The sequence below is a fragment of the Salvelinus fontinalis genome, unplaced genomic scaffold, assembly GCF_029448725.1.
Source record: "Salvelinus fontinalis isolate EN_2023a unplaced genomic scaffold, ASM2944872v1 scaffold_0952, whole genome shotgun sequence".
Taxonomy (NCBI): Eukaryota; Metazoa; Chordata; class Actinopteri; order Salmoniformes; family Salmonidae; genus Salvelinus; species Salvelinus fontinalis.
Genome location: NW_026601161.1, coordinates 34,326 through 61,115, shown reverse-complemented (window position 1 = coordinate 61,115; position 26,790 = coordinate 34,326). Strand labels below are relative to the sequence as shown.

General features: G+C 46.7%; 1 protein-coding gene across 2 annotated transcripts in view; it reads left to right on the top strand.

The window, feature by feature from the left end:
- si:dkeyp-72e1.9 (syntaxin-binding protein 4) overlaps positions 1–26,790 on the top strand; it is a gene marked incomplete at its 5' end in the record, with an annotated part of 54,744 nt that overhangs the window by 4,252 nt on the left and 23,702 nt on the right. For both annotated transcript variants that reach the window (XM_055915487.1, XM_055915488.1), the window contains 3 exon segments: positions 17,870–17,976; positions 20,195–20,336; positions 21,492–21,564. In XM_055915487.1, the coding sequence (XP_055771462.1) occupies positions 17,870–17,976; positions 20,195–20,336; positions 21,492–21,564 (322 nt within the window).

Here is a 26,790-nt window from a genome sequence, read left to right as displayed (position 1 = left end):
GTAAGTCTGTCCTGTTTAACTGTCTTGCTGGATGGAAGACAGACAGCGTGAGGTTACCAGTAAAGTCTGTCCTGTTTAACTGTCTTGCTGGATGGAAGACAGACAGCGTGAGGTTACTAGTAAAGTCTGTCCTGTTTAACTGTCTTGCTGGATGGAAGACACACAGACTGGGAAGGTCAGCCCTTTAGGACTCTGCTTACTTAGGCCATCACCCTGTCCCCCTGACCTCTACCTCCCTACCATCTAGCCTCTACCACCCCACAGCACTCCCTGTTCCCATGACCTCTACCTCCCTACCATCTAGCCTCTACCACCCCCACAGCACTCCCTGTTCCCCTGTCCTCTACCTCCCCACCATCTAGCCTCTACCACCCCCACAGCACTCCCTGACCTCTACCTTCCTACCATCTAGCCTCTACCACCCCACAGCACTCCCTGTTCCCCTGTCCTCTACCTCCCTACCATCTAGCCTCTACCACCCCACAGCACTCCCTGTCCTCTACCTCCCTACCATCTAGCCTCTACCACCCCCACAGCACTCCCTGTTCCCCTGTCCTCTACCTCCCCACCATCTAGCCTCTACCACACCCACAGCACTCCCTGACCTCTACCTTCCTACCATCTAGCCTCTACCACCCCCACAGCACTCCCTGACCTCTACCTCCCTACCATCTAGCCTCTACCACCCCCACAGCACTCCCTGACCTCTACCTTCCTACCATCTAGCCTCTACCACCCCCACAGCACTCCCTGACCTCTACCTCCCTACCATCTAGCCTCTACCACCCCACAGCACTCCCTGTTCCCCTGTCCTCTACCTCCCTACCATCTAGCCTCTACCACCCCACAGCACTCCCTGTCCTCTACCTCCCTACCATCTAGCCTCTACCACCCCCACAGCACTCCCTGTTCCCCTGTCCTCTACCTCCCCACCATCTAGCCTCTACCACCCCCACAGCACTCCCTGACCTCTACCTCCCTACCATCTAGCCTCTACTACCCCCACAGCACTCCCTGACCTCTACCTCCCTACCATCTAGCCTCTACCACCCCCACAGCACTCCCTGACCTCTACCTCCCTACCATCTAGCCTCTACCACCCCACAGCACTCCCTGTTCCCCTGTCCTCTACCTTCCTACCATCTAGCCTCTACCACCCCCACAGCACTCCCTGACCTCTACCTCCCTACCATCTAGCCTCTACTACCCCCACAGTACTCCCTGTCCTGATCTCTACCTCCCTACCATCTAGCCTCTACCACCCCCACAGCACTCCCTGACCTCTACCTCCCTACCATCTAGCCTCTACCATCCCACAGCACTCCCTGTTCCCCTGTCCTCTACCTTCCTACCATCTAGCCTCTACCACCCCCACAGCACTCCCTGACCTCTACCTCCCTACCATCTAGCCTCTACTACCCCCACAGTACTCCCTGTCCTGATCTCTACCTCCCTACCATCTAGCCTCTACCACACCCACAGCACTCCCTGACCTCTACCTCCCTACCATCTAGCCTCTACCACCCCCACATCACTTCCTGCCCTGTCCCCCATCTGCCCACTCCCAGAAATATGACACTGATAGGAAAAGGTGAGAGGAGAGGGGGAGGATGGGGCAGGGCAGGGTGTGAGAGAATAGATGAGGGTTGTCCATATTCCAAACCTCTCTGGAAAGCTGACACTAATGGAGGGGGGAGGATGGGGAGGGTTGTCCATGTTGCACCTTTCACCTGCAGTGTGATAGATGGGGTGACTATGTACAAGAAATGCTGTCATTTCTATACGGTTCACCCGATATGGATTAAAATACCCTCAAATTAAAGCTGACAGTCTACACTTTAACCTCATCGTCATTGTTTGATTTCAAATCTAAACGTTTGAAGTATAGAGCCATAAGAAGAAAACATGGTTCACTGTTCCAATAATTACTGAGGATACTGAATAATTACTGTAAATAGAGAGATAGAGACATACAGTTGAAGTCGGAGGTTTACATACACTTAGGTTGGAGTCATTAAAACTCGTTTTTCAACCACTCCACAGATTTATTGTTAACAAACTATAGTTTTGTCAAGTCGGTTAGGACATCTACTATGTGCATGACACAAGTACTTTTCCCAGCAATTGTTTACAGACAAATTATTTCACTTATAATTCCCTGTATCACAATTCAGGTGGGTCAGAAGTTTACATACACCAAGTTGACTGTGCCTTTAAACAGCTTGGAAAATTCCAGAAAATGTTGTCATGGCTTTGGAAGCTTCTGATAGGCTAATTGACATAATTTGAGTCAATTGGAGGTGTACCTGTGGATGTATTTCAAGCCCTACCTTCAAACTCAGTGCCTCTTTGCTTGACATCATGGGGAAATCAAAAGAAATCAGCCAAGACCCCCAAAATTGTAGACCTCCACAAGTCTGGTTCATCCTTGGGAGCAATTTCCAAATGCCTGAAGGTACCACGTTCATCTGTACAAACAATAGTACGCAAGTATAAACACCATGGGACCAGGCAGCCGTCATACCGCTCAGGAAGGAGACGCGTTCTGTCTCCTAGAGATGAACGTACTTTGGTGTGAAAAGTGCAAATCAATCCCAGAACAACAGCAAAGGACCTTGTGAAGATGCTGGAGGAAACAGGTACAAAAGTATCTATATCCACAGTAAAAACGAGTCCTATATCGACATAAATATGAAAGGCCTCTCAACAAGGAAGAAGCCACTGCTCCAAAACTGCCATAAAAAAGCCAGATTACACTTTGCAATTGCACATGGGGACAAAGATCATACTTTTTGGAGAAATGTCCTCTGGTCTGATGAAACAAAAACAGAACTGTTTGGCCATAATTACCATCGTTATGTTTGGAGGAAAAAGGGGGAGGCTTGCAAGCCGAAGAACACCATCCCAACCGTGAAGCACGGGGGCGGCAGCATCATGTTGTGGGGGTGCTTTGCTGCAGGAGGGACTGGTGCACTTCACAAAATAGATGGCATCATGAGGGAGGAAAATTATGTGGATATATTGAAGCAACATCTCAAGGCATCAGTTAGGAAGTTAAAGCTTGGTCACAAATGGGTCTCCCAAATGGACAATGACCCCAAGCATACTACAAGCATTTCGCTACACTCGCATTAACATCTGGTAACCATGTATATGTGACCAATAACATTTGATTTGATTTGATTACTTCCACAGTTGTGGCAAAATGGCTTCAGGACAACAAAGTCAAGGTATTAGAGTGGCCAGCACAAAGCCCTGACCTTAATCCAATAGAACATTTGTGGGCAGAACTGAAAAAGCGTGTTCGAGCAAGGAGGCCTACAAACCTGACTCAGTTACTGTCAGGACCCAGTGTGAGAAACAGTCACTATTAGTCGGCAGAACCCAGAAGATGAGGCAGACACAGCAGTACTAGAGACTGTGGTTTAATAAAGGAAAAAGATCTTCAGGCAAAAATATAAATCCACAACGTCAAAAGTATAGCCAAGAGGAAAAAATGAATATCCTCCAAGAAACAAAGAAAATCCACAAAGTGGTAAGAACAGCAGGGAAAAAACAAACCTCAAAAGAATAATCAAAAATGAACAAGAACAAAACCAGAGTAACTCAGGAAAATCCAACTAGAGACACCAATGGTCACAGCATGGCTGGGGCTGGGTGCTAACATACAAACACAGCGCAAAGAACTGAGGAACACTAAGGGTTTAAATACCTACAAGGAAATGAGGCACAGGTGAAAACAATAACTAGAACAAGGGAAAAACAAAAGGTTCAAAAAGGCGCAATGGGGGCATCTAGTGACCAAAACCTGAATAGTCCTGGCCAAAACCTGACAGTTACACCAGCTCTGTCGGGAGGAATGGGGCCAAAATTCACCCAACTTATTGTGGGAAGCTTGTGGAAGGCTACCTGAAACGTTTGACCCAAGTTAAACAATTTAAAGGCAATGCTACCAAATACTAATTGAGTGTATGTAAACTTCTGACTCACTGGGAATGTGATGAATGAAATAAAAGCTGAAATAAGTCATTCTCTCTACTATTTTTCTGACATTTCACATTCTTAAAGTAAATGCTGATCCTAGCTGATCTAAGACAGGGAATTTTTACTGGGATTAAATGTCAGGAATTGTGAAAAACTGAGTTTAAATGTATTTGGCTAAGGTGTATGTAAACTTCCGACTTCAACTGTACATACATATACATACATACATAGTGCTGCAACTATGTCACCTGAAATCTTTGTTCTGTATCAGTGTTTTCCAACCCTGGTCCTCCAGTCCCTCCAACAGCCCAACCCTGGTCCTCCAGTACCACCAACCCTAGTCCTCCAGTACCACCAACAACCCAACCCTGGTCCTCCAGTACCACCAACCCTGGTCCTCCAGTACCACCAACCCTGGTCCTCCAGTACCCCCAACCCTGGTCCTCCAGTACCACCAACAGCCCAGCCCTGGTCCTCCAGTACCACCAACAGCCCAACCCTGGTCCTCCAGTACCCCAACCCTGGTCCTCCAGTACCACCAACCCTGGTCCTCCAGTACCACCAACCCTGGTCCTCCAGTACCACCAACCCTGGTCCTCCAGTACCACCAACCCTGGTCCTCCAGTACCCCCAACAACCCAACCCTGGTCCTCCAGTACCCCAACAGAACACATTGTTATTGTAACTCTGGACAAGCACATCTGATTCAACTGGTCAACTAATCATCAAGCCTGCAATGAGTTGAATGAGGTGTGTTTGTCAAGGGATACACTTAAACTGTGTAGAGTTGAGCTTATTGGAGGACCAAGTTTGGGAAACACTGTACAGAGCCAGACAGTTTCCTAATCATGACACAGTGGTGGCAGAGCACAGAGCACAGAACCACAGAGCACATAGCCACAGCAGGCCCAGAACCACACAGCACATAGCCACAGCAGGCCCAGGACCACACAGCCACAGCCACAGCAGGCCCAGAACCACACAGCACACAGCCATGGCAGGCCCAGAACCACACAGCCACGGCAGGCCCAGAACCACAGAGAACACAGCCATGGCAGGCCCAGAATCACACAGCCACGGCAGGCTCAGAACCACAGAGAATACAGCCATGGCAGGCCCAGAACCACACAGCCACGGCAGGCCCAGAACCACAGAGAACACAGCCATGGCAGGCCTAGAATCACACAGCCACGGCAGGCCCAGAACCACAGAGAACATAGCCACGGCAGGCCTAGAATCACACAGCCACGGCAGGCCTAGAGCCACAGAGAACACAGCCATGACAGGCCCAGAACCACAGAGAACACAGCCATGGCAGACCCCAGAACCACAGAGAACACAGCCATGGCAGGCCTAGAGCCACAGAGAACACAGCCATGGCAGACTCAGAACCACAGAGAACACAGCCATGGCAGACCCCAGAACCACAGAGAACACAGCCATGGCAGGCCTAGAGCCACAGAGAACACAGCCATGGCAGACCACAGAACCACAGAGAACACAGCCATGGCAGGCCTAGAGCCACAGAGAACACAGCCATGGCAGGCCCAGAACCACACAGCCACGGCAGGCCCAGAACCACAGAGAACACAGCCATGGCAGGCCTAGAATCACACAGCCACGGCAGGCCCAGAACCACAGAGAACATAGCCACGGCAGGCCTAGAATCACACAGCCACGGCAGGCCTAGAGCCACAGAGAACACAGCCATGACAGGCCCAGAACCACAGAGAACACAGCCATGGCAGACCCCAGAACCACAGAGAACACAGCCATGGCAGGCCTAGAGCCACAGAGAACACAGCCATGGCAGGCCTAGAGCAACAGAGACCCACCATGGCAGGCCTAGAGCAACAGAGAACAGCCATGGCAGGCCTAGAGCAACAGAGAACAGCCATGGCAGGCCTAGAGCCACAGAGAACACAGCCATGGCAGACCCCAGAACCACAGAGACCACAGCCATGGCAGACCCCAGAACCACAGAGAACACAGCCATGGCAGACCCCAGAACCACAGAGAACACAGCCATGGCAGACCCCAGAACCACAGAGAACACAGCCATGGCAGACCCAGAACCACAGAGAACACAGCCACGGCAGACCCCAGAACCACAGAGAACACAGCCATGGTTGACCCCAGAACCACAGAGAACATAGCCACGGCAGACCTAGAGCAACAGAGAACACAGCCATGGTTGACCCAGAACCACAGAGAACATAGCCACGGCAGACCCAGAACCACAGAGAACACAGCCATGGCAGACCCCAGAACCACAGAGAACACAGCCATGGCAGACCCCAGAACCACAGAGAACACAGCCACGGCAGACCTAGAACCACAGAGAACACAGCCATGGCAGACCCAGAACCACAGAGAACACAGCCACGGCAGACCTAGAACCACAGAGAACACAGCCATGGCAGACCCCAGAACCACAGAGAACATAGCCACGGCAGACCCAGAACCACAGAGAACATAGCCACGGCAGACCCAGAACCACAGAGAACACAGCCATGGCAGACCCCAGAACCACAGAGAACACAGCCACGGCAGACCTAGAACCACAGAGAACACAGCCATGGCAGACCCCAGAACCACAGAGAACATAGCCACGGCAGACCCAGAACCACAGAGAACACAGCCATGGCAGACCCAGAACCACAGAGAACACAGCCATGGCAGACCCAGAACCACAGAGAACACAGCCATGGTTGACCCCAGAACCACAGAGAACACAGCCATGGCAGACCCAGAACCACAGAGAACACAGCCATGGTTGACCCCAGAGCCACAGAGAACACAGCCATGGCAGACCCAGAACCACAGAGAACACAGCCATGGCAGACCCAGAACCACAGAGAACACAGCCATGGTTGACCCCAGAACCACAGAGAACACAGCCATGGTTGACCCCAGAACCACAGAGAACACAGCCATGGCAGACCCAGAACCACAGAGAACACAGCCATGGTTGACCCCAGAACCACAGAGAACACAGCCATGGTTGACCCCAGAACCACAGAGAACACAGCCATGGCAGACCCAGAACCACAGAGACCACAGCCATGGCAGACCCCAGAACCACAGAGAACACAGCCATGGTTGACCCCAGAACCACAGAGAACACAGCCACGGCAGGCCTAGAGCCACAGAGAACACAGCCATGGTTGACCCCAGAGCTGTTTCACAGAACAGAACAGTAGGGCGTTGCTATCTCACATTCCGACCATCAGGTGTAGGAGAGACCATAAACTGAATATACTTCTACTAATATTCAGTTAGCCTGGTACCAGATCTGTTGGTACACTGGTCCGGGACCAGCTACCTCGGTGTTTAGCTCACATAACCAGGCAACCAGCAACCACTGATCCAGGACCAGCTACCTCAGTGGTTAGCTCACATACCCAGGCAACCAGCAACCACTGATCCAAGACCAGCTACCTCAGTGTTTAGCTCACATAACCAGGCAACCAGCAACCACTGATCCAGGACCAGCTACCTCAGTGGTTAGCTCACATAACCAGGCAACCACTGATCCAAGACCAGCTACCTCAGTGTTTAGCTCACATACCCAGGCAACCTCTGGTCCAAGACCAGCTACCTCAGTGTTTAGCTAACCCCTGATCCAGGACCAGCTACCTCAGTGTTTAGCTAACCCCTGTTCCAGGACCAGCTACCTCAGTGTTTAGCTAACCCCTATTCCAGGACCAGCTACCTCAGTGCTTAGCTAACCCCTGATCCAGGACCAGCTACCTCAGTGTTTAGCTAACCCCTGTTCCAGGACCAGCTACCTCAGTGTTTAGCTAACCCCTGTTCCAGGACCAGCTACATCAGTGCTTAGCTAACCCCTGATCCAGGACCAGCTACCTCAGTGTTTAGCTAACCCCTATTCCAGGACCAGCTACCTCAGTGTTTAGCTAACCCCTGATCCAGGACCAGCTACCTCAGTGTTTAGCTAAGCACTGTAGTGAAGTGAGTGTCAGTACTTATTTTTTAGCCCTTACTTTACCAGGTAAGTTGACTAAGAACACATTCTCATTCACAGCAATGACCTGGGGAGTAGTTACAGGGGAGAGGAGGGGGATGAATGAGCCAATTGGAAGCTGGGGATGATTAGGTGGCCATGATGGTATGAGGGCCAGATTGGGAATTTAGCCAGGACACCAGGGTTAACACCCCTACTCTTACAATACGAGCCCTGGGATCTTTAGTGACCACGGAGAGTCAGGACACCAGTTTAACATCCCATCTGAAAGAGAGCACCCTACACAGGGCAATGCCCCTAATCACTGCCCTGGGGTATTGTCAAGTTGTCTAGGTGTTATAATTATTTCAGCTCTGCCCAAACTTGAAAACGGCTTGCTCAACCCGTGAAGGATGCAAAGGGACAACTCAATTCCTTTCCAGTGTTTTATTATGGTTTTGATGACATTTGTTGAATATGTTGAAACAGTTGATTTGTTGAATAGAGTAGTTGAATGACAGAGGAATAAGGAATAGGGAATAGGAATAGGAATAGGTTGATAACCTTAAACAGAGAATAAACATGCCTTATTTTACACAATAAACAATGCATGACACAGCAACAAAGCATAGCTTTGAATAAAGTAAACGTTTAAACAATTTAATCTAGTACTTCAAGCAATTACTTCTACAGTGAGAAAATATCCACAACAAAAGAAGTCACCACTCCTACCAGAGTTAAACATGTAAATTGTGCTAAGCACTGGATGCAACATAATAAATAATTCCAAACATTACATACCAGTTGCGTCTTTAGGGTTGAACAATGAGCTGTTTGTATGTTGAGGACCCAAGCAAAGCTAAGCCCAAACATTTTATACCCATACTTATCTGCCAGGTGCGCATGTAAAAGTAGTCCCTCCAGAAATCCTGGCTCAATTTTTTAGTTCCACCCGTGTTTTTGGGTTATCTGCCCTCTTGAGGCCTGGAGTTCTTTAAAGGAAGAGCTGCCATTGTGCTCATGTTTTGAGTGTTCTGTTTTTTGACGCAACACCTCCCACTTGACCTCCTGGTTCTTGAACCCAAGGAGGTCACACGAACCTCGGTGTTGGGGCAGGTTCGATTTCAGCTATCAGGCTCTTCAACAGGAAGTAAAACAATGATGCGTCTGACATCCCTATGAAGAACTGTAGCAGGTATTGTAGTTGAGAGTTTCTTTGACTTCTCTTGAGCAGGCTTCACAGTTGGGACTGGGTAGCTGGGAAAAGTTCTGACATGCACATCTCTGATGATGCCCTTCTTGTCAATATTGACACTGATGACTCTGGCTAGTTTGTAGTGACCCCTCCAGGCATTTTGGTCAGCCAGCCAGACAACATCTCCAACAGCCACATTCCTATGTGTTGGGTGCCCTCAGTGCCGTGAATCTTTGGTAAGCCAGTAGGAAGCCTTCAGTCGACTGGTCACTGACAACATCTGTGTGTATAGCTCTGGATACCATGCAACAGAAGACAATACCCCACACCTTGAGCTTGGTTTTCTTTTTCACCTCGTCCTTGACTTCATACGGTCCAAATAAGTCCACTGTTGTGTACTCAAATGGTCTGGCTGGTGTTATCCGCTCGGATGGAAGGTCACTCATGATCTGTTGGCACTTTCTGGCCCTGGCCTTTCTGCACACCACACAGTTGTCAACTCTCTTTTTAGCCAGCTTCCGGCCTTTTATCACCCAGGCTTTCTTCCTCATCCGGAGGAGTGTGCCTGCTATTTCTTCATGGTTTGCACCATGGGCCTCTTGAGCTAGGAGTGGATATCTATGCCTCATATGGTAGAATTGGTACGGCAGTTTCGTCCTCATCAAAGATCGGGAACCTTCCTCCACAAACTAAGAGCCCAGTCTCTTTATCTCTGTAAACAGCGAGTCTGTTGAGAGTGGTGTCTTGAAAGGTTATACCTTCTTGAGCTGCAAGGAACAAGTCTCTTAGTGCATCTTCACACTCCCCGACAGTGAGTACAGCTTGTTTGGCTCTGTACCTCCAGTTTGTTAAAAGAGCGTGGATTGTGGATTTCTGGATCTCTCCAACTCTATTCGCAAAGAAAGTTTGATATCCATAGCAGTCTCTCTGGATTGCTCCCAACACAGTTTGACTGTCCAGTAGATGGAGCCATCGTTCGATTTCTATTCGACTGTTCAACGTACTTTCGAAGTCGTGCTGCATAGACAGCACCACAGATTTCAGCTTTTATTGGTTCTCCCTTTTGGTCCAATGGTGTGAGCTTTGCTTTGGATTCAACCAGTCTGACTTTGATGCCTTGCTGGGTCCCCCATCTTAAGTACATTACGGCTCCATAGCTCTTGTCACTTCCATCAGAGAATGTTATTCCCCAAGGTTTTCCAATCCAGTTGACTGGTGTGAGGCTCCTGTGAAAGGTGATTTGGCCAAGACATGTGTATTCCTCAAAGAATTGGATGGCTTCTTCCCTCAAATTTTCAGACAAAGGTTTGTCCCAAGTGTCTCGGGTCAGAGTTTTGCCTCCAGCTTCCTGAAACGCCTTTCTGACAAGAATGGCGCCCTTTTGTTTGGCAGGTGTGACGAGGCCTATTGGGTCATACAGGCTAGCTACCTGGCTCAGCAGTTCTCTCCTCGTCAGTGGGTTTGGAGTTTTCCCTCTCACCTCTTCATCAAGGAGATTTTGGCCGACTCTCATTTTCTTTTTCCTCTTTGAGAAATTGATTGAAGTCATGAGGTACAGTTTATCCTCCTCAACAAGGTATCCAACTCCAAGGGCTTTATTGTCTCCTTCCCTCATTTGGTTTGGGGGAATGAGTGCTGTGCTTGACTGCGCTCCTCGTTCTCCTGGTACGATCTCCTGCCTCCCACTTTGATTTGACCGGACCCAGGGCTTGAGGACGAAGCCGCCTGCCTTCAGGATCTCTTCAACCCTTTTGGTGTTCTGGTCCAGCTTTTGCAAGTCATGATGGGAAGTCAGGATGTCATCGACATAGGTATCCTCTTCAAGGATCCTACGTTCCTCCTCCAGGTGAGCAAACATGGGCAGTTTGCCTGTCTCTCTCATAGCCCATTGCGCAATGCACCCTGCTGGTCGATCACCAATGTTGACTCTGGTGATCGCATACTCTTCAATCTCTTCCTCCTCAGTGTCTCTCCAGAGAAATATGTGGAGGTGCATCTCCAGGTCTTCCAACTACACAGAATTGTACATTTTCTTAATGTCGCCGAGGGCAGCATGGACGCCTCTCCTGAACCTGAGTAGTACTGCTCGGATGGGATTGAGGACATCAGGCCCTTTCAGCAGAAGGTCATTCATGCTGACCCCTCTAAACTTCTGGCTGCTGTTCCATACCAGTCGCACAGGTGTTGTGAGAGAGTGCGGGTTTGCCGCCACCAAGTGGCCGACATACCATACTGGCCCCTTCCAGCTGGCAATGAGCTCTTTGGTGAGTTTCTTCGCTGCTCTTCTCTCCACCATTTCATGGACTTGAGCTGTGTATGCTATTCTCCACTCTGGCTCTTTTTTGAGTTGCTTTTCTGTTCTCAAGAAGGTGGCTTCCACCTCACTCCTGTTGTCAGGAAGGGAACTTGGATCTTGAATCCAGGGGTATTTTGTGTCCCAGTGGGGTTCATCACTGTGAGCATCTGCTTAGATGTAGGTGAGGCCTTTCCTTATGATCTCCAGCTCTCTTTCCTCACTCAGAGTAATTTCTTTGCCTCCTGGTTGACAGTTGCCGCACCGGCATCCTCCACACTTTGGGTCGCAAGCTGCTCCAATGCTGTCCCATTTCCACCACTCCAAGAACTCTCTGCGAGCAACTGTGCCTTTGGTTTCAGCTGTGAACAGCTTAGCTATCTCTTGATACTTGACAGCGGTTGCTCTCATGGATCGAGCAAAGTGTGTTTCAGACCTGTGTGCGGCTATATCCACTTCTTCAAACAGATCTGGATGTGCTCCACCAACAGTCTTTCCTAGCGGGCCTTCCCACAAGACAAGGTCTCCAATCACCTTCACTCTTTGCGGAGCAAGTCTTCCTTCGCGGTGGCTTATCAGTATCTCAATACTCTCCGGTCTACTCAGATCTCCTAGATTGACTTCTGGAAAGAACTTCTTGAGTTGCTCAGGTTTGATGACTCTGTGGATCTTGGCAATTTCATTCAAACCATAGCAGATAAGCTCATGAGCTCTTTCCGTGCCTATGGGCGTTTTGACCCTCACTCTAAGGAGATATCTTCTGGTTCTAACCTTCATGGCCATTCCTCCGACTCCATGAACGACTAAAGTGATGTTTTCACTTCGAAGATTTAATCTTCTGGCAGGTCTGTGAGTGATGTAGTTTGTGTCCGATGCCAAGTCGATCAGGGTTCCAATTTTTTGTCCTGCATTGGCAGTTACCTTGTGCAGCATTAGAATAACTGGCAATTCTTCTACTGCACTTGACTCAGTCACTCCCAGCTGATTCTTTTCGACACAGTTTGTTTTCGCAGTGATGTTGGTGAATGCTTTCTTGAATTTCTCTGCCATCTCTGGGGAGAGCTTAGATACAAATTCCTCCTGCTCCTCTGTAAGCATATACCTTCTCACATTGGATTGTCTTCTGTCTGAGTCACTCCTCTTGAAATCTCCATTCAGACAAAGAAAGAAATGATGGTCTTTCTTACAGTCTCTTTTCCTGCACAGGTAAGTGTCTTTGCATTCATCATCTTCTCCATGACAGACCAAGCACCTCTTGCAGGCCCCCAGCTTTTCTACAGCATCCAACTTTTCCACAGGCTTCAGTTCTTTGAAACGCTTGCAAAAGAAGATCTTTCCTCTATGCTTTTCATCTCCACAGACAACACAGCCGCCTTTCCTTGTGGAACGTGTGGACGCATATTTTCTCTCCACACAAGCATATTTCTTTTCTGGCTTTTCACTCACTCCCAGCTGCTCTAATTTTTCAAGAATTTCCTCCTGTGTTTTCAGGAATTTAAGAAGGTTTTCAAAGTGATTGTCCGGCGTGACATTATTCCTCGGGTTAACCATGAAGACAAGCCAATCTCACTTGATGTTGTCAGGTAACTTGCTTTCTATGGATTTGATCACTAGAGGGTTGTTGATGGCTCCTGTGCCTCCAAGCTCTGTGATCATCCAGTGCCTTCTCTATAGTTTGGATCATGTCGATAACTTTCCTTGGCTGATTTGCTCTTAAAGCAGGAATTTTTTCCAGATCCTCAATTATCTCCAAGGCAATTGTAGACTTGTTTCCATACCTGTTCTCAAGCACCCTGAACATGTCCTCAGCAGTATTGTAAGTAGACAAACGGAGGTCTCTGCACATTCTCTCATCTACATTGTCAAGGAGTTGGATCTTCTTTACTTCGACTGAGCCTGTTGGTTCCCCCTGCTTCTGTAGACTCTCCCAGTCTCTCCTCCATCGATGGAAATTCCTTTTATACCCACTGAACCTGGGTAAACAGGTTGGTTTTATTCTCAGTGTCGGCTGTGGAGCTGGCATGGGCATCTGCGGCACTCTCCCTCTGTCTTTATCCTCTTCTGCAATTCTTTGCGCTGTGAGAAATCCTGCCCTCCTTGCTTCAAGGTTGTTTCTGAATGCTTTCAGATCCTTAACGCTGGCTTCCAGCCATTATTTTTCTGCTACTGGAATCCACATCTCCCACTCTGCTAGACTTGTGATTGCATCTTGGACTTGTGTCTTCGTACCATCCCACCGTAGCTCGAAGCCACCTCTATTTACAGCATTAACAGGTATTTGAGCAACTCCATCACAGGCGGTCTCAGCTTCTTTGATTGCAGACTTCACCTCGTCCTCCCCGTATCTAGGCCATAGGTTGGACTGGATCATCCCCCTGACCTCATCCAATCGTACTTCGCATTCTTGGAATGTCTTCTCAAGTTCAGTCTGCTGCTGCTTGCTCAGGTCAGCTTCTTCACCCTCATCGGTTTCAGCCTCAAAGTCCAGCCATGTATTCATCATTTGTCTCACTGACCTTCCTTGCCTCCGACGTGAGCTTCTTGAACTCCTCTCGCAGTTCGCTCTTAGTCATGTGTTTTGCACCTCTGCTAAGGAAGTTTGCTTGCTTTGTAAAAGCACTCTTCGCCAAAGTTCTTTCTTGCTTCAGCTCCTTCACTGTTTTCCCAAGAGTTTCCTCCGCCATGTTGAGATGTAAGCCAATCCTCCTCTCTGCGACGACAGCTTTCCTGACTTCAGGCCGTTAATCCCTTTGTCTTCACTGCCACGGTGGTTATCAACTGTCAAGTTGTCTAGGTGTTATAATTATTTCAGCTCTGCCCAAACTTGAAAACGGCTTGCTCAACCCGTGAAGGATGCAAACGGACAACTCAATTCCTTTCCAGTGTTTTATTATGGTTTTGATGCCATTTGTTGAATATGTTGAAACAGTTGATTTGTTGAATAAAGTAGTTGAATGACAGAGGAATAAGGAATAGGGAATAGGAATAGGTTGATAACCTTAAACAGAGAATAAACATGCCTTATTTTACACAATAAACAATGCATGACACAGCAACAAAGCATAGCTTTGAATAAAGTAAACGTTTAAACAATTTAATCTAGTACTTCAAGCAATTACTTCTACAGTGAGAAAATATCCACAACAAAAGAAGTCACCACTCCTACCAGAGTTAAACATGTAAATTGTGCTAAGCACTGGATGCAACATAATAAATAATTCCAAACATTACATACCAGTTGCGTCTTTAGGGTTGAACAATGAGCTGTTTGTATGTTGAGGACGCAAGCAAAGCTAAGCCCAAACATTTTATACCCATGCTTATCTGCCAGGTGCGCATGTAAAAGTAGTCCCTCCAGAAATCCTGGCTCAATTTTTTTAGTTCCACCCGTGTTTTTGGGTTATCTGCCCTCTTGAGGCCTGGAGTTCTTTAAAGGAAGATCTGCCATTGTGCTCATGTTTTGAGTGTTCTGTTTTTTGACGCAACAGGTATTGAGATATTTTGGGGGGAACCAGAGGAAAGAGTGCCTCCTATTGGCCCTCCAACACCACTTCCAGCAGCATCAGGTCTCCCATCCAGGACCAACCCTGCTTAGCTTCAGAGGCAAGCCAGCAGTGAGATGCAGGTCTCCCATCCAGGACCAACCCTGCTTAGCTTCAGAGGCAAGCCAGCAGTGGGATTCAGGTCTCCCATCCAGGACCAACCCTGCTTAGCTTCAGATGCAAGCCAGCAGTAAGATGCAGGTCTCCCATCCAGGACCAACCCTGCTTAGCTTCAGAGGCAAGCCAGCAGTGGGATTCAGGTCTCCCATCCAGGACCAACCCTGCTTAGCTTCAGATGCAAGCCAGCAGTGAGATGCAGGTCTCCCATCCAGGACCAACCCTGCTTAGCTTCAGAGGCAAGCCAGCAGTGGGATGTAGGGTGGTATGCTGCTGGGAAAGTACATGTGCAAGCAACTAAAATCCCTTTTCAACTGTCAACATTTCCCCAGAATGGGATAAGGCTTAGCTACTGTTAGCGGTGTCCTTGTGAAACAACAGGATACATGGTGTTAAATGTAGTGACTCCTAAGAGGCTGTTGAACCAAATCCTAGTCATCAAACAGTAAAACATACATCAGCTCATTTCCTAATGAATCCTCAACAGTCTAAGCACCCTAAACATAACTCCAACACAATGTCTGCCTCGTTTTAAAGTCCTACAGTACACGATGTGAGAGTAGCTCAGATGAGCTTTCTCTCTTACAGTTAAACCAGGTGTGTGTGTGTGTGTGTGTGTGTGTGTGTGTGTGTGTGTGTGTGTGTGTGTGTGTGTGTGTGTGTGTGTGTGTGTGTGTGTGTGTGTGTGTGTGTGTGTGTGTGTGTGTGTGTGTGTGTGTGTGTGTGTAACTCTTGGTTGGTGGTATGACAGTGATAGAGGTGTTCTCTTGTATGGAAACAGCCCACCCTCTCCTCATCCCAATCCTGTCTCTATCCTGCTGGTCTCTTAATCTTGTGTGTCATGTATATTTTCCAAAGCCATGTAATGGGATGTAGAAGGATCAGAGGCTCTCTGCTCTGACATAGATTTTTCAGTTATGTTTTCCTGAATGTTCTGATTCTAGAAGGTTCCATAGAACCTGGGTGTTCTGATTCTAGAAGGTTCCATAGAACCTAAACGTTCTGATTCTAGAAGGTTCCATAGAACCTGGGTGTTCTGATTCTAGAAGATTCCATAAAACCTGGCTGTTCTGAATCTAGAAGGCTCCATAGAACCTAAACGTTCTGATTCTAGAAGGTTCCATAGAACCTAAACAGTATGATTGTAGAAGGTTCCATAGAACCTGGGTCTTCATATTCTAGAAGGTTCCATAGAACCTGGACGCTGTGATTCTAGAAGGTTCCATAGCAACTAAACATTCTGATTCTAGAAGGTTCCATAGAACCTGAATGTTGTGATTCTAGAAGGTTCCATAGCACCGAAACATTCAGATTCTAGAAGGTTCCATAGAACCTAAATGTTGTGATTCTAGAAGGTTCCATAGAACCTAAACATTCAGATTCTAGAAGGTTCCATAGAACCTAAACAGTATGATTGTAGAAGGTTCCATAGAACCTGGGTCTTCATATTCTAGAAGGTTCCATAGAACCTGGACGCTGTGATTCTAGAAGGTTTCATAGCAACTAAACATTCTGATTCTAGAAGGTTCCATAGAACCTGAATGTTGTGATTCTAGAAGGTTCCATAAAACCTGGCTGTTCTGAATCTAGAAGGCTCCATAGAACCTAAACGTTCTGATTCTAGAAGGTTCCATAGAACCTAAACAGTATGATTGTAGAAGGTTCCATAGAACCTGGGTCTTCATATTCTAGAAGGTTCCATAGAACCTGGACGCTGTGATTCTAGAAGGTTCCATAGCAACTAAACATTCTGATTCTAGAAGGTTCCATAGAACCTGAATGTTGTGATTCTAGAAGGTTCCATAGCACCGAAACATTCAGATTCTAGAAGGTTCCATAGAACCTAAATGTTGTGATTCTAGAAGGTTCCATAGAACCTAAACATTCAGATTCTAGAAGGTTCCATAGAACCTAAACAGTATGATTGTAGAAGGTTCCATAGAACCTGGGTCTTCATATTCTAGAAGGTTCCATAGAACCTGGACGCTGTGATTCTAGAAGGTTTCATAGCAACTAAACATTCTGATTCTAGAAGGTTCCATAGAACCTGAATGTTGTGATTCTAGAAGGTTCCATAGCACCGAAACATTCAGATTCTAGAAGGTTCCATAGAACCTAAATGTTGTGATTCTAGAAGGTTCCATAGAACCTAAACATTCAGATTCTAGAAGGTTCCATAGAACCTAAACATTCTGATTCTAGAAGGTTCCATAGAACCTGGATGTTGTGATTCTAGAAGGTTCCATAGAACCTGGACATTGGGATGCTAGAAGGTTCTATATTCCATTAGACCGCTCCTCCTCCTGGGGTGTCCCTGACGGTTAATGACAGTGGAGAGAGAATTCTCATATTACTGCTGATGTGATGTGTTGGCCTTTCTAGCTGTTAGAAAAGCTGCCCTCTGCTCACATTGTGCCAACATGCAGCATCATGTAGAACAGGACACCTGCATCGTCTGCTCTGCTCTGGCCTGTCTGTCTGCTCTGTCTGTCTGCTCTGGTCTGGCCTGTTCTGGCCTGTATGTCTACTGATGAACTGTATGTCTACTGATGAACTGTATGTTATACACTGTATTCTACTGATGAACTTAAAACTGTATGTTACACACTGTAAGTACCACTTGTGTATAGTTTTTTTGAATTATTTAAAGGATGAGGTTCTCCTGATTATGTTTTAATGTCTGTTTTTATGTGTGTAAAGTCAAAACAAATGTCCACATTGCATGTAGAATGACGTTTTTCTAATTCTTTTTTTCTGCTGTCCCCCATTTGCAGGATGGGCGCCTGAGGCCAGGGGATCAGCTCATTGCCATCAACAAGGAGTCTTTGATAGGTGTGACCCACGAGGAGGCTAAGAGCATGGTCAACAAGGTCAAATTCAGGTGAGATGGTGATGGTGTGGGGGTGGGGGTTATGGTGTGGGGGTGGGGGTTGAATGGTGTGGGGGTGGGGGTTGAATGGAGTGGGGGTGGGGGCTGAATGGTGTGGGGGTGGGGGCTGAATGGTGTGGGGGTGGGGGCTGAATGGTGTGGGGGTGGGGGCTGAATGGTGTGGGGGTGGGGGTTGAATGGTGTGAGGGTGGGGGCTGAATGGTGTGGGGGTGGGGGCTGAATGGTGTGGGGGTGGGGGCTGAATGGCGTGGGGGTGGGGGCTGAATGGTGTGGGGGTGGGGGCTGGATGGTGTGGGGGTGGGGGCTGAATGGTGTGGGGGTGGGGGCTGAATTAAGTGGGGGCTGAATTGTGTGGGGATGGGGGCTGAATTGTGTGGGGATGGGGGCTGAATTGTGTGGGGGTGGGGGCTGAATGGTGTGGGCGTGGGGGTTGAATGGTGTGGGGGTGGGGGCTGAATGGTGTGGGGGTGGGGGTTGAATGGTGTGGGGGTGGGGGTTGAATGGTGTGGGGGTGGGGGTTGAATGGTGTGGGGGTGGGGGTTGAATGGTGTGGGGGTGGGGGCTGAATGGTGTGGGGGTGGGGGCTGAATGGTGTGGGGGTGGGGGCTGAATGGTGTGGGGGTGGGGGCTGAATGGTGTGGGGGTGGGGGTTGAATGGAGTGGGGGTGGGGGCTGAATGGTGTGGGGGTGGGGGCTGAATGGTGTGGGGGTGGGGGTTGAATGGTGTGGGGGAGGGGGCTGAATGGTGTGGGGGTGGGGGCTGAATGGCGTGGGGGTGGGGGCTGAATGGTGTGGGGGTGGGGGCTGATGGTGTGGGGGTGGGGGCTGAATTGTGTGGGGGTGGGGGCTGAATTAAGTGGGGGCTGAATTGTGTGGGGATGGGGGCTGAATTGTGTGGGGGTGGGGGCTGAATGGTGTGGGGGTGGGGGTTGAATGGTGTGGGGGTGGGGGCTGAATGGTGTGGGGGTGGGGGTTGAATGGAGTGGGGGTGGGGGCTGAATGGTGTGGGGGTGGGGGCTGAATGGTGTGGGGGTGGGGGCTGAATGGCGTGGGGGTGGGGGCTGAATGGTGTGGGGGTGGGGGCTGATGGTGTGGGGGTGGGGGCTGAATTGTGTGGGGGTGGGGGCTGAATTAAGTGGGGGCTGAATTGTGTGGGGATGGGGGCTGAATGGTGTGGGGGTGGGGGCTGAATGGTGTGGGGGTGGGGGTTGAATGGTGTGGGGGTGGGGGCTGAATGGTGTGGGGGTGGGGGTTGAATGGTGTGGGGGTGGAAGTGTTTGTGTGTACAACTTATATACTGCAAGTTTGTGAGATTAAATCAAAAGTAATAATGTGAGATATAATATACTTCATACTTCTGAAGTTCTAAAGTTATACTTTATAGTTCTATACTTCTAAAGTTATACTTTATAGTTCTAAAGTTATACTTTATAGTTCTATACTTCTAAAGTTCTAAAGTTATACTTTATAGTTCTATACTTCTAAAGTTATACTTTATAGTTCTAATGTTATACTTCATAGTTCTAAAGTTATACTTTATATTTCTATACTTCTAAAGTTATACTTTATAGTTCTAAAGTTATACTTTATAGTTCTATACTTCTAAAGTTATACTTTATAGTTATACTTTATAGTTCTATACTTCTAAAGTTATACTTTATAGTTCTAAAGTTATAATTTATAGTTCTATACTTCTAAAGTTCTAAAGTTATACTTTATAGTTCTAAAGTTATACTTCATAGTTCTAAAGTTATACTTTATATTTCTATAGTTCTAAAGTTATACTTTATAGTTCTAAAGTTATACTTTATAGTTCTAAAGTTCTAGTCATACTTTATAGTTCTAAAGTTATATTGTATAGTTCTAAAGTTATACTTTATAGTTCTAAAGTTATACTTCATAGTTCTAAAGTTATACTTTATATTTCTATACTTCTAAAGTTATACTTTATAGTTCTAAAGTTATACTTTATAGTTCTAAAGTTCTAGTCATACTTTATAGTTCTAAAGTTATATTGTATAGTTCTAAAGTTATACTTTATAGTGCTATACTTCTAAAGTTGTAAAGTTATAATTTATAGTTCTATACTTCTAAAGTTATCATTAAAGTTCTAATACTTCTAAAGTTGTAGTTATATTTTACAGTTCTATACTTCTAAAGTTGTAAAGTTCTACTGCTAAGTTCTATGTTCTTCTATCTATCCCTCCAGTCAAGAGGCGGTGGTGGAGGTCGCTTTCATCCCTGGTAAAGGTCCGTTCCCCAACAGCACGTCTTTACACAACGGTGTCCAGCGCAGCGTTGGCAACGGGTACAGCTCCGGGCGCTTAAAAGTCCATGTCAGATCACCAGAGGTCAGTCTTCTCTCCTCCTCCTCCTTCTCAGTAGTATCCATCACCCGTGGTTAGCGTTCCTCCTATTCACATCTTAAATGTAGTTAGATCATATACCTGTTGAATAAAGTAACATTTGATCAAATAATTAATAAAGGACTCCGATTGTCCGCTGGTTCAGGGCAGGGATGATAGATTTCAGATCTGTAGTGCTCTAGTCTGATGTAATGTTGATACAGGTCTGTAGGTTTCTGCTCTAGTCTGATGTAATGTTGATACAGGTCTGTAGGTTTCTGCTCTAGTCTGATGTAATGTTGATACAGGTCTGTAGGTTTCTGCTCTAGTCTGGTGTAAAGTTGATACAGGTCTGTAGGTTTCTGCTCTAGTCTGGTGTAATGTTGATACAGGTCTGTTGGTTTCTGCTCTAGTCTGGTGTAATGTTGATACAGGTCTGTTGGTTTCTGCTCTAGTCTGATGTAATGTTGATACAGGTCTGTAGGTTTCTGCTCTAGTTTGGTGTAATGTTGATACAGGTCTGTAGGTTTCTGCTCTAGTCTGATGTAATGTTGATACAGGTCTGTAGGTTTCTGCTCTAGTCTGATGTAATGTTGATACAGGTCTGTAGGTTACTGCTCTAGTCTGATGTAATGTTGATACAGGTCTGTAGGTTTCTGCTCTAGTCTGGTGTAATGTTGATACAGGTCTGTAGGTTTCTGCTCTAGTCTGGTGTAATGTTGATACAGGTCTGTAGGTTACTGCTCTAGTCTGGTGTAATGTTGATACAGGTCTGTAGGTTTCTGCTCTAGTCTGGTGTAATGTTGATACAGGTCTGTAGGTTTCTGCTCTAGTCTGGTGTAATGTTGATACAGGTCTGTAGGTCTGTAGGTTTCTGCTCTAGTCTGGTGTAATGTTGATACAGGTCTGTAGGTTACTGCTCTAGTCTGATGTAATGTTGATACAGGTCTGTAGGTTACTGCTCTAGTCTGATGTAATGTTGATACAGGTCTGTAGGTTACTGCTCTAGTCTGGTGTAATGTTGATACAGGTCTGTAGGTTTCTGCTCTAGTCTGATGTACTGTTGATGAAGGCTGATGTTTAGCACTTGGGCTCTTGTAGCTCAGTAAGTTAATATTTGTTGTACAATTCCAACAGCCTCCTCTCCTCTTCTCTGTGTAGATCCGCACGGGGGAACCTGCCCCAATGCCTTCTCCCTCCCCTGACATCTGCCCTCCAGATATACACATTTCAGGTACTATTAAATATCAATTATAATATCATGTTTTCTCTATTACTTCACCCAGCTGAGTTCTTCCCTTTCCCTTACTCCTTTCGCACTCCTATTTTCTATTGTACCCCTCTCTGTCTGTCTCTCACTCTCTCTGTCTGTCTCTCACCCTCTCTGTTTGTCTCTCACCCTCTCTGTCTGTCTCTCACCCTCTCTGTCTGTCTCTCACCCTCTCTGTCTCTCTCTCACCCACTCTCTGTCTCTCTCTCTCCCTCTCTGTCTGTCTCTCACCCTCTCTGTCTGTCTCTCACCCTCTCTGTCTCTCTCTCACCCACTCTCTGTCTCTCTCTCTCCCTCTCTGTCTGTCTCTCACCCTCTCTGTCTCTCTCACCCTCTCTGTCTGTCTCTCACCCTCTCTGTCTGTCTCTCACCCTCTCTGTCTGTCTCTCACCCTCTCTGTCTGTCTCTCACCCTCTCTGTCTGTCTCTGTCTATCTCTCACTCTCTTTACCCCCCCTATGACCTAGTTATACAAAAGCCTGTCAGAGAACCTTCAATGTCCTCTAGAAAAACGGTCATTCTCAGACTCCCCCCCACCCCCCCATGTCTCACCTGGCACATACGCAAACACACTGTGTTTATTTAACACTCACTAAATGAAGGTGGTGAGGTGAAGTGAAAAGCAGGGATTGGGGATTAAAAAAGAGTTGGGATTTAATCAGAGTGTGGCTGGCAACGCAGTGGGGTGTGTCTGGGGATGTGTGTGTGTGTGTCTGTATGTTTGTGTTTGTGTGTGTGTGTATGTGTCAGGAGTTTTAGCGGGGTGCACTAGAGGCCAGGAGGGTAGGAGAGGTGTTAACAGGTCAAAGCAGGTTAACAGATTCACAATATACAGTGGGGAGAACAAGTATTTGATACACTGCCGATTTTGCAGGTTTTCCTACTTACAAAGCATGTAGAGGTCTGTAATTTTTTATCATAGGTACATTTCAACTGTGAGAGACGGAATCTAAAACAAAAATCCAGAAAATCACATTGTATGATTTTTAAGTAATTAATTTGCATTTTATTGCATGACATAAGTATTTGATACATCAGAAAAGCACAACTTAATATTTGGTCCAGAAACATTTGTTTGCAATTACAGAGATCATATGTTTCCTGTAGTTCTTGACCAGGTTTGCAAACACTGCAGCAGGGATTTTGGCCCACTCCTCCATACAGACCTTCTCCAGATCCTTCAGGTTTCGGGGCTGTCGCTGGGCAATACGGACTTTCAGCTTCCTCCAAATATTTTCTATTGGGTTCAGGTCTGGAGACTGGCTAGGCCACTCCAGGACCTTAAAATGCTTCTTACGGAGTCACTCCTTAGTTGCCCTGGCTGTGTGTTTTGGGTCGTTGTCATGCTGGAAGACCCAGCCACGACCCATCTTCAATGCTCTTACTGAGGGAAGGAGGTTGTTGGCCAAGATCTCGCGATACATGGCCCCATCCATCCTCCCCTCAATACGGTGCAGTCGTCCTGTCCCCTTTGCAGAAAAGCATCCCCAAAGAATGATGTTTCCATCTCCATGCTTCACGGTTGGGATGGTGTTCTTGGGGCTGTACTCATCCTTCTTCTTCCTCCAAACACGGCGAGTGGAGTTTAGACCAAAAAGCTATATTTTTGTCTCATCAGACCACATGACCTTCTCCCATTCCTCCTCTGGATCATCCAGATGGTCATTGGCAAACTTCAGACGGGCCTAGACATGCGCTGGCATGAGCAGGGGGACCTTGCGTGCGCTGCAGGATTTTAATCCATGACGGCGTAGTGTGTTACTAATGGTTTTCTTTGAGACTGTGGTCCCAGCTCTCTTCAGGTCATTGACCAGGTCCTGCCGCGTAGTTCTGGGCTGATCCCTCACCTTCCTCATGATGATTGATGCCCCACGAGGTGAGATCTTGCATGGAGCCCCAGACCGAAGGTGATTGACCGTCATCTTGAACTTCTTCCATTTTCTAATAATTGCGGCAACAGTTTTTAACGCCGATACCGATACCAATTATTGGAGGACCAAAAAAAAGCCGATCCCGATTAATCATCCGATTTTTATATATATATTTGTAATAATGACAACTACAACAATACTGAATGAACAATGAACACTTTTATTTTAACTTAATATAAAACATAAATAAAATCAATTTTGTCTCAAATAAATAATGAAACATTAAATTTGGTTTAAATAATGCAAAAACACAGTGTTGGAGAAGAAAGTAAAAGTGCAATATGTGCCATGTAAAAAAGCTAACGTTTAAGTTCCTTGCTCAGAACATGAGAACATATGAAAGCTGGTGGTTCCTTTTAACATGAGTCTTCAATATTCCCAGGTAAGAAGTTTTAGGTTGTAGTTATTATAGGAATTATGACGGTCGACTATTTCTCTCTATACCATTTGTATTTGATATACCTTTGACTATTGGATGTTCTAATGGGTACTTTAGTATTGCCAGTCTAATCTCGGGAGTTGATAGGCTTGAAGTCATAAACAGCACTGTGAAGGGAAGCATTGCTGAAGTCATAAACAGCACTGTGAAGGAAGCATTGCTGAAGTCATAAACAGCACTGTGAAGGGAAGCATTGCTGAAGTCATAAACAGCACTGTGAAGGAAGCATTGCTGAAGTCATAAACAGCACTGTGAAGGAAGCATTGCTGAAGTCATAAACAGCACTGTGAAGGGAAGCATTGCTGAAGTCATAAACAGCACTGTGAAGGAAGCATTGCTGAAGTCATAAACAGCACTGTGAAGGAAGCATTGCTGAAGTCATAAACAGCACTGTGAAGGAAGCATTGCTGAAGTCATAAACAGCACTGTGAAGGAAGCATTGCTGAAGTCATAAACAGCACTGTGAAGGAAGCATTGCTGAAGTCATAAACAGCACTGTGAAGGAAGCATTGCTGAAGTCATAAACAGCACTGTGAAGGAAGCATTGCTGAAGTCATAAACAGCACTGTGAAGGGAAGCATTGCTGAAGTCATAAACAGCACTGTGAATGGAAGCATTGCGAAGAGCTGCTGGAAAATGCAGTAAAATTTGAATGAATACTTAGGAGCCTGCTGCTGCCTACCACCGCTCAGTCAGACTGCTCTATCAAATATCAAATCATAATAAACACAGAAATACGAGCTTTTGGTCATTAATATGGTCAAATCCAGAAACTATCATTTCGAAAACAAAACGTTTATTCTTTCAGTGAAATACGGAACTGTTCCATATTTCATTGAACGAGTGGCATCCCTAAGTCTAAATATTGCTGTTACATTGCACAGCCTTCAATGTTATGTCATAATTATGTACAATTCTGGCAAATTAGTTCACAGTTCGCAAGGAGCCAGGCGGCCCAAACTGTTGCATATACCCTGACTCTGCGTGCAATGAACGCAAGAGAAGTGACACAATTTCCCTAGTTAATATTGCCTGCTAACATGAATTTCTTTTAACTAAATATGCAGGTTTTAAAATATATACTTCTGTGTATTGATTTTAAGAAAGGCATTGATGTTTATGTACATTTGTGCAAAGATTGTGCTTTTTTCGCGAATGCGCTTTTGTTAAATCATCACCTGTTTAGCAAAGTTAAAGTAGGCTGTGATTCGATGATAAATTAACAGGCACTGCAGTGATTATATGCAACGCAGGACAAGCTAGTTAATCTAGTAATATCATCAACCATGTGTAGTTAACTAGTGATTATGTTAAGATTGATTGTTTTTTATAAGATACGTTTAATGCTAGCTAGCAACTTACCTTGGCTCCTTGCTGCACTCGCGTAACAGGTGGTCAGCCTGCCACGCAGTTTCCTTGTGGATTGCAATGTAATCGGCCATAATCGGCCTCCAAAAAAGGCAGATTACAGATTGTTATGAAAACTTGAAATCGTCCCTAATTAATCGGCGATGCCAATGAATCGGTCGACCTCTAGTATTAACCCTTCTACAGGGGGAGGCTATTCCCTACATAGTGCACTACACTCGTAGAAAACAACATTTTCTATCTAGAACTTAAAAGGGTTCTTCAGTTGTCCCCATAGTAGAACCCTTTGAAGAACCCTTTTTGGTTCCAGGTAGAACCCATTCCACAGAGTGTTCTACATGGAACCATAACGTGTTCGTCCTGGAACCAAAAAGGGTTCTACATGAAACCAAACAGGTTTCTCCTATGGCGACAGCCGAAGAACCCTTTTGGAACCCTTTTTTTCTAAGAGTGTATGTTTTATCAGATTCCTAGGGGCCTATTGTTCAAAGTAGTGCCATTGGGGACTCAGCCTAGTCATCCACTGTTCCCTTCACCAGGCAGCCCACACAATGCAAGGGGTCAGGACAACCAGTGACCATTTCTCTAATCCTATTTTCTCGTAATCATGACCACTCACCATCCCAGCGATGCGATTGGCTAAGCTGGAGATGACTGTTGTTGTCAGCGGTGACAGATGTCAATGATGACAGGTGTCTCAGAGTAGACAATGAAACTAAGTACACATCAATTAAATTCAAACCAATCAATCTATAGCAGTCGACATACTGCCTAGACAGACACAAAGCTAAAGCACTAACTGATCCAACATCACTGATCCAACATCATCAGATATTTGTGTGTGTGTGTGTGTGTTTTCAGTAATACTCCTGGGTTGATGCAGCTACCACCTGCTGTATCAAGTGAAAGTGAAACACTCCTGTTGTGATGGAATGAAACGTGTTTCAATAAGGGCAGAGGAAGAGGAGGAGAGAAAGATGAGGGAGATAAAGTTGAAGGAGAGAAAGATGAGGGAGAGAAAGATGACGGAGAGAAAAATGAGGGAGAGAAAGATGAGGGAGAGAAAAATGAGGGAGAGGGAGAGGGAGAAGGGAGGGAGGAGAGGGATAGAGGAGAGTGGGAGAAGGGAGGGAGGAGAGGGATAGAGGGAGGGAGGAGAGGGATAGAGGGAGGCAGGAGAGAGAGGAGAAGGGAGGCAGGAGAGAGAGGGAGAAGGGAGGGAGGAGAGGGATAGAGGGAGGGAGGAGAGGGATAGAGGAGAGAGAGGGAGAAGGGAGGGAGGAGAGGGATAGAGGGATGGAGGAGAGGGATAGAGGAGAGAGAGGGAGAAGGGAGGTAGGAGAGGGATAGAGGGAGGGAGGAGAGAGAGGGAGAAGGGAGGCAGGAGAGAGAGGGAGAAGGGAGGGAAGAGAGAGAGAGGGACATGGAGGTAGGGATGAGGGATAAAGGTATG